Source organism: Melanaphis sacchari, unplaced genomic scaffold (genome assembly GCF_002803265.2).
Source record: "Melanaphis sacchari strain LSU unplaced genomic scaffold, SCAv2.0 Contig828_pilon_pilon, whole genome shotgun sequence".
Classification (NCBI taxonomy): domain Eukaryota; kingdom Metazoa; phylum Arthropoda; class Insecta; order Hemiptera; family Aphididae; genus Melanaphis; species Melanaphis sacchari.
Window position 1 is genome coordinate 1 of NW_020271583.1, and position 9,431 is coordinate 9,431.

General features: G+C 27.6%; 1 protein-coding gene across 1 annotated transcript; it reads left to right on the plus strand.

Moving 5' to 3' along the window:
• Positions 1-6,258: 6,258 nt before the first annotated feature.
• LOC112602107 lies at positions 6,259-9,115 on the plus strand (the record flags this gene model as incomplete). Its single annotated transcript, XM_025350040.1, has 4 exons — positions 6,259-6,394; positions 6,778-7,107; positions 7,183-7,993; positions 8,192-9,115. Coding segments are annotated over exons 2-4 (2,063 nt in total), but the record flags the coding sequence as incomplete, so codon positions are not given.
• Between the last annotated feature and the right edge of the window lie 316 nt (positions 9,116-9,431).

The following is a 9,431-nucleotide window of genomic DNA, read 5'->3' on the forward strand; positions in this document are numbered from 1 at the left end:
GCTGAACGGAGATATTTCGTGTTACCATTTAAGTGAAACACACTGTATATACATTTATGTTAATAATAATTATACATTGGTTTTTTCAGACACTTATACAATAGCTCGCAACAAAGCAAAAATATCAGAAAATACTTCAGATCTATCTACTACAGAATTATCTGAAACAACCAAAGACTTATACCATGCTAAAAACATCAGAAGAAAGAAAATTGAAAAAAATAAAAATGTATTTGATATGCAATTGTGGAGTCCAGCTTCCTGTGATGGTTCAAGTAATTTTTAATAAATTATAAATAATAGTAAAAAAGACTAATAAAGTACTATATGTGTTCTTTTTTTTATTTTAAGTTGAACTTGATGATAGAAATACACCAAAAATGGATTCTTTAAAACCATCTATGGCTATAAATGGTAATTACCTATAGTTAAGACAATCATTGTTAATACTAGAGTTCAGTGGCGCATTTAAACATTTAGCGCCTTGGGGCAACATTTTACTAGCGCCCCCCCTCCTCAAGAAATACACATTTAATATTTTTGTAGATAATAAATATAAATATATTTAAAATAATTATTAATATACTAGAACAAACAATATTTAAAAATGTACTTATACTTTTCGTCGTGCATGGTCTTGAGCAAATTCTTGAATAATATCGTCGTAGCTTATTGCTGTAGTAACATCAGATTCTATATTCATGATTGCTAATGCAGTGAGCCTTTCTTCGCCTATGTTTGACCTTAAATATGATTTTATACGTTTTAAGGCTGAAAATGACCTCTCAGTTGAGCAGTTACTAACTGGAGTGCATAGTAACATTCTTAAAGCAATATCTATATAAGGGAAAATATCCTTCAAATTATTTTTTCTTATAAACACTAACATATCTTGAATACTTTGAGGAGGATTAGAAATAGTTTTCAAATAGCTGCTAAAATGAATACATTCATTAGAAAATGAAGTTCCCAAATCTGTATTATATTCATTTCTTAACAGCTCAGCAGATACCCTTATGTCTGCAGCTGTCATTTTAGTAATTTAAAAAAAAAAATAATAATTTTTTAAAAGGTTGTCATATGCAATTTTTCTTCTCAACAATTCTGACTTCAATTGGTCTAAAATAACAAAATAGGTATTGATTTTAAAATTAGTTACAATACTTTCCATTGAACTGTCATCACTAAATTTTTTAATTTTTTTTTGTCGCTTTTCAGTATTTCTAAAGTTCATAATTCCACATTTTTCAGTAGCATTTCTTTTAAAATTTTCATAATCTTTATCTGTACGAATATCACCAACATAATTAATTAATGATTGATAAAGCTCAACAACAACACTTAAATCAATATTTACACTTTGAAGTTTTTTGCTAACTGCATTAAACCTATGTAATATGTCTCCCCAAAAAATTGACAAGAAAGATGTTTCTAATGATTTAAGTATTTTGAGTATACCATTTGCTTCACATCGAATAGCTGGTTTTTCTTTTTCATTTTCTCCAATCTTAATTAAAGCATTTTCAATAGATGACCAATTTTTATTTAATGAATAACATGCATCATCTCTTGCAGACCACCTTGTATCTGATAATCTCTTGATTGAAGAATTTAAAATCTGCCATCGGTAAGTTGATGCTGAAAAGAATGTGTACAAGTTTTGAAGAAAGTTAAAAAAATGAATAGCTTCATCACAACAGCTGGCAGCATTTTGTCCCACTAAATTTAATGAGTGAGCCGAGCAGGGAACAAACTTGGCCAATGGATTTATCAGTTTTATTCTAGCTTGTAATCCAGAGTAACTACCCGACATGTTACTTGCATTGTCATATGACTGCCCTCTTAAATAGTTAAGATTCAAATTGTACTTATTCAGAGTTGTTATCACTGCTTCAGCCATATCTTCTGATTTATGTCCAACATTATTCATAAAACATAAAAAACGCTCAAATACATTACCACTTTCATCAACAAATCGTACAACTAAAGAAAGTTGATCAGTGTGGGTAATATCTGGCGTTGAATCAACACTAATTGAAAAATATCGTGAAGTATTGACATCTTGAATAATAGTATTTTCTACTTTTTTAGACATTATTAAAATAAATTGCTCATAAATATAATATGATAAATATGAAGAATGACCTTTACCGGGATTACCATTTTTGGAAATATGGTTTGATATAAAAGGGTCAAATTCAGCTGATAACTCAAGTGCCATCATAAAATTTCCATTACGTGGACATCCAATTTTTGAAGTATGTCCTCTGAATGCTAAACCTCTTGATGCCAATGTTTTAACAATTGCCACAACTCTTTTTAAAACATTGATCTAATACATACGTTCATTTTCAATTTGTTGTATTATTTGTTGATCAATTCTTTGATGTGTTTGTCCTCGATTTTTCATTGCTAGAATATTTGAACGATGTTTTAAAGAATTTTCATGTCGTGATATGAGTTCTTCAGCTCTTTTCCAGTTTGAAAATCCTTTTGAAGCAAATGAAGATGAATTTATGTTGCCAAACAACAAGCATGGGATACAGTAAATTACACCCTTACTTTCTGAGTATGCAATGAAATTACGTTTAATTGAATCACCATTAGTTAGTCTTGTATTCCAATAGTTTTTATTGCAAAATCTTAAAATTAAATTAAAATAAGGTTAAGTTATTAAAATTATCTTATCATTAGTTACTAAAACTTAAATTTGTACCTATAGTAGGTTTTGGTAGTTTTTTTGTGAAGTTTTGTATATGCTCGTTTAGACTTGGTAAAATTTAAATCATTTAAATCTTGAGAAAATCCATTAATACAAATATATTCTATAGTGAACTCGTTTATTTTCCATAAAGCAGGATCACATCTATGAAAAACAACAACTATTATATATTATATTGTAATTGATTTATTTTAATCCATAAATACTAAAATTAAGTGACTGGTATGTAAAAAATTATGAAAACACTACAAACACTGAACATGGTTATTTTAAAACAAAACTAATAATTATGTAATTTTCATTTAATCACTTAATTCCTTTTTAACTATTTTAATACACCTACCAAATTAAAACACATAAATATTAGAATAGTATTTGTATTGAATAGTGTTTATTTATATTAAAATATTAGTAAATAATTTAGGTATCTTACAAGTAATTATTAAAATATTAACATAAAATAATTTACCGAGGAATATCAGTAGGCTCAAACAAAACATCAGCAGTTTCATTATTCTTAGATGACAATATATCAGTATTTATCTCAGAAATACTATCTATTAAATAATAAAATACAATTATTTAATTACAAATATAAAATAGTTACATTTTTTATTTACTTTCTGTCTTAATATAACCACTACCTTTTGTAAGTTTGTGTTGTTCAGAACTGTTTACATTTGAATAATCTGGGTTCATTTGTATTTGTGTACCTTGGTTTAACATCTCCAGTTTATCATCTGTATCTATTAAACATAAAAAAGAATTATTTAATTTCAAACATAAAATAAATATAATTTTAATTTAATTTCTGTCTCAATATTTCCATCATTTTTTGTAGTCATGCTGTATAGAACTGCTTACATTTGAATAATTCAGGTTTATATTTATTTTTGTAGGTAGGTTTAACTTTAACATATCTAATTCATCAAGTTTCAATTATTATTCAAATTGATTATAAAATTCAAAATATAAGTTTCAAAGTAAACCAGCTTTTATTAACTAATTATAACTTTAACTAGTTAATAAATACAAAAATTTGATCACTAAAAATGTCAATAGTTATAAGAGACAATTATCAGATAGGTAGTCTATACTAGGTATAATATCTGTGGTTGGGAGCCAAAAGCTGATATGTGAAAAAAGTACATTTTTCAGGAGAGCAATTTCAAAATTTTATAAAACCATAAAATACATCATTTCCACTTTATGAATCACCATTGCGTGCTACAAATTATATTTTTATACATTTCGTAGATCATGTACATACGATACAAATTACATATTGATGATATTTAAAAAAAATTTATTTAATATACTTTTCAATACATTAAGATAACACCAACGTAGTTATCATATTTTGGCACAATTTTTTGGGGTAGGCAATTAACATAACACATTTTGACAATTTAACTTTATTCAACTTTATCCTTTTTATACTTAATAATTAATATAAGTAACATAATAATAATAATAATAATAATAATAAAATAAAATTATAAGTGATGCCATACGAAATAAAAATAAATTAATAAAATCTTTAGTAATACCATAAAAAAAAAAAAAATGAAAAAACAGAAAAAATATTTAGTCCATAACTAATAAAATAAAACAATACAATATTATCAATACTTCATAACAATTATTAAAACTTATTCATCATCTGATGAATCATTATTATTTATAGGTGTGTTTTTGGTCTTAGTCTTTAGTCCATGGTAAAAAGGGTGGTATATTGGTCTAATCAATGGTAATAAACTTAAGAGATCTTTTTTTTTTTCTGTGTCGATAGGGTTAGGTTTATTATAGGCCTGTGGAAGTATGACTTGAGATACATTAGTTGGTTCTTTTCCAGATCTTGTTTTACCTGTTATCTTACGGATGTCTAATTTTCTAAATGGAGCTTCTGTATCTAATGAATTTTTGAATTGGATAATACCAAAAGACTTGTCATACCTCAACCATGATATTTTTAACCAATTAATTTTATCTTTGTTCTCATCTATGTTTCTTTTAGTTAAAGTACCTAATAAAAGTGCTGAAAATTTTTTAAAATGTTCCATTTCCATTTCTACAACTTTTAATGGAATTTTTCCTCTGACATTCCGAACAAAGTTATACCAGTCAATAGGTATTGAAATTTCGCAGTCTGATAGTTTTTTGGCTTTTTCAATTCTCGAGTGATCAGAGTCACACTCTAAATGAGTATGACCTGGTACAAGAAATTTCTGGTCTATGATTTGTAGAGTTGGATGTTTCTGGATTGCCAACATAAACATTATAGCCACATTAATGTTCCGATTTTGACCTGCACATGTGTCTGAATATGTAATTAAATGATTAATGGAATTTGGTATTTTTTCCATAATATGCTTAAAAAAAATTGAACCAATTTCATTAGATCCGCGGCCAGCCAATCCTTCATGCCACATGTAGCAATAAGATTCTTTTGATCCAATATCCCTAATTGTTTCGTTGTAAGTCCACAGCTGCCTTTTATAAAAAACTACATTTGTTTTAAGGTCAGGAGTAGGTAGACACTGTTGCAAATCAAATACAATTATTTTGAGTGCTGGAGTTGTATTTAATAACGCTTTGTCTTCTTGTTTTGATTTATATGCAGAATCAAACATGTTTTTATGAATATTATTTCTTTCAGTAAGAAGTTCTAATTCTTCCCCATTTAAATATTTGGATTTTATATTAAATTCATCACATGTTTTACAGGTGTCAACATATGGCAATTTAAACTTTAACCCTGTTTCTCCAAAAACATCTCTATATAGCCAATTTGATGGACAATCCTTACCATTACTTGCACATTGTTCTTTATATAGATCATACATTTTTTGAATATTTAAATTAGGCGACAAATATAATAAGCTAGTGTTTTTTCTCGAATAATGGCTCTCATATGCAGGAAAACTTTTGATATGTAAAAGAATGTTTGCTCTCTCTTCTTGTAGAAAATTATGTGATTTGTGAGTACCTGTACCTGATTTAGGTGATATTCCTGTGATTGAAACTTTTTTTTTTTGTATCATTACATCAACTCTTCCACGCCCTATTCCATAAATATTTTGAAACATTTTCTTACAAACTACCAATATTTTACCATTTACATGAAGATGATATTTCACTGTAATAAGTCTATCATGTGTAGTTTGTGGTAATGATTTTCTATTAAAAGTAGTTGTTCTTTTTTTATCTTCTATTTGAATAGCATCCATTAAAATTTGTTCTTGTGCTGACAAGTTACCTAATTTGTAAAATTCCTTAAAAATTAATTGTTGTATTTCTTCAGAACAAAGTAATGTAGAACAACTTTTTTTACAACATGTTGTTGTGAGAGGCTTAAAAACTTTCATAGTTTTAATTTTACCCTTTCGATCTTCATACTCTTCTCCAAGTTGCTTACGGTTATTCATACATTTCCGTTTACCTCCTATGTAGGGTAGAGTATACTGTTATTGGTACGGGTACAGTTATTGGCATCCTAAAACTGTTAATTTAATAAATAGTTATGTGTATGACTTATAAGAGTTTTTTTTTTATACATAATTGGCGACACTGGTCAAGTTTCGCTCCAAATTGTTATCTTTATTATTTGATTGCGTTTAGTTTATATTTTACCAAACAGCAAACGGACGTCTCGGCTCGTATTCAAAACAGGTAATATTCTTATACATTTTGTACTTTATATGTCTACGGCGATAGTGTTTTATTATTCGAAAATTATATTTTAAAGCCTATGTTAGGTGTTTTCATATATTTAAGAACATGTTTAAACCATAAATGATAGTTTTAAGTTGATTTATTTGATAAATATACGTATTAATTCTGGTGATAATAACTATAATCAATATTTAATGATTTTAGTTATTGGCATACCATGCCAATAATTGATTATAGTTGAATAATTCATAATTGTTTTATTGGCATACCATGTATTGTTGACAAATAAATTAATTTAAGTATTCACATTTAAATTCATGTTATTTCAATACTCAATAAAATTGTTAAAATTATCTAAAGTATATTTTGTCGTATTTTAGTCATGCCGAAAAAAAGAGAAAATTTTTGTCAGTTAAATATAACTGCTGCAGTTAATGCAGTTTTAAATGACGGTTTAAGTAAAAAAGCAGCTGCAAAAAAATTTGGTATTTCAAGATCTACTCTACAGTTTAGGCTTAAAAATCTAAATGGAAAAACATCTTGTGGACCAGCAACTGTATTGTCAGATAAAGAGGAAGAATTGTTACAAACTTGGATAATTGAAAGCTGTAAAAAAGGTTTTCCAAGAAGAAAAGAAGATTTACAAATGAGTGTGAAGCAATTTTTGGATGTAAACAACAGACTTACTCCTTTTAAAAATAATATGCCAGGTATTGATTTTGTAATTTTTATGGGTTTATGTGTAAAAATGTAGGTAGGTATTAGGAATATATTTTTGTTTGTAGGTAATGGTTGGTATAGGGCATTCATGCAAAGACATCCATTGATATCGATCCGAACAAGTGAACGTGTCACAACTGCCAGTGCATGTGTCAGTGAAAAGGACATAAAAAAATGGTTCTCTGACATCCATCAATATCTAGTAGATGAAAAACTTGATGACATATTGCAAGATCCCACTAGATTATTCAATGGTGATGAAACTGGATTCTCGCTATGTCCCAAAACCAAATCAGTTTTAGCTCCAAAAGGAGCTAAAGATATTTATGAGGTAGCAGTAGGTAATGCTAAAGAAAATCTTACAGTTATGTTCACATTTAATGCTGCTGGTGACATGTGCCATCCGATGGTAATTTATAACTATCAGAGAATCCCACAAGATATTGTAAATTCTGTTCCTCCCAATTGGGGAATAGGTCATTCCGAATCAGGTTGGATGAAATCTGAGGTTTTTTATGAGTTCATTGCGAATATATTTTACCCTTTTGTAGTTGAAAAGGGAATAACATTTCCTATAATTTTATTTGTTGATGGCCACAAAAGCCATCTTACCTATCAATTAAGTGAGTTATGTACAAGTTTTAATATTATATTAATTGCGTTATATCCAAACTCCACTAGAATTTTACAGCCAGCTGATGTGGCTGCATTTCGACCACTTAAATCTGGTTGGAAAAAAGGAGTGTTTGAGTGGAGAAAAGACAATAATTTAAGTACAGCTGTAACTAAAAAAGATTTTGCCCCTATATTAAAAAAGGTAATTGATGAAACTGTTAAAGCAGAAACTTTAATTAATGGTTTTAAAGCTTGTGGATTGTACCCTTGGAATCCTGATTCTATTGATTTTAAAAAATGTCTTGGTACTAATACAAAAAAAACTGAATTAGTCAACGAAATTAATAATACACAATATCAATGTCCTCTTACTCTTGAACAATTTTGTAATACTGTAAGTCCTGAATGTATTAAAAAGTTTGAAAAATTTAATGATATTGTTAAATCCAATGTTATTAGTGAAGAATTTCATGCATTATATAAATTGTATCAATTACTTAAATCTAATGATAAAAATATGTTAAATAGTGGTGTGAAGTGTATTTCAGAGGCTGATGAGCAGAATTTATTAGATTTTATAGAAGACCAAAATGAAGTAACTATAGTTGATGACAGTTTTTTTGATAGTAGTAAAGGAGTTTTTCAAGATGTAATAGAACAAAACAAAATGGATGTGTGTGTAGAAGCCAATAAAGAGAAAACAGATTTTATTTGTAATGAAATAGAAAATACAAGAAAACAGGATGAAATTGAAATTAGTATAGAGAAGAATGTAGTTACACCCAGACATTTAAATGGAAAAACTTTTCAAATTTCTCCTTTAGAATCATGTCTTGTGTGGCCAGTTACTCCAGAAAGGAAAGGTAAACGTAATATTGAAAGAGTACCATATGTTGTATCATCTAAAATGTGGAAAAGTATGAACCAGTCTAAAGAAGATAAAAAGAAACAAATTGAGCTTGAAAAAGAAAATAGAAAAAAACACAGAATACATAATAGATTGGTTAAATCGAATTTGGTCAATGATAAAAAATTAAAAACTGTTACTAAATCAAAGGTTGTGAGAAATATATTTCAAAAAGATATTGTGTATAAGAAAAAACCATCTGAAACTGTAACTAGTGGTGTGTTGGCTGAAAGTTTATGTGATGATATAGCACCTAATATTGTTGAAGAAATAGATAATGATATTCCAACCACATATGTAACCGTAGGACTTTGTTTTGGTTGTGGGAGAAATTTAAGTGAGTTGTTGAAAGGTGTTGATTGTGCCTTTTGTTCACATATGTATCATTTGAAGTGTTTAACCACAGATGAATTCTGTGACATGGGTGAAAATGAACCTATTTTATTCATTTGTAAAATATGCCAAAAAGACTTAAAGTAAGGTACATATAATACCTATTTTGATCTTAAATTTATATGTATTAACTAAGACCTAAAGGTAATAAAGGTCTTTTTATAAAAAGGGAAAATATTAAGTTTATTAATTGTATTTAAAGACTGATTGTTTTTATTTTATTTTATTGTTTTGTTATTAATTTCTATACCTACATTATTATTTGTTATGGTTATATCTAAAGGTGAATTTATTGATGTTGATCAAATTCCTAATTTTTTATAAAAAAGGTAAAATATTAAGTTTATTAACTGTAATTAAAATTATTTTAAAGATTGATTGTTTTTATTTTATTGTTTT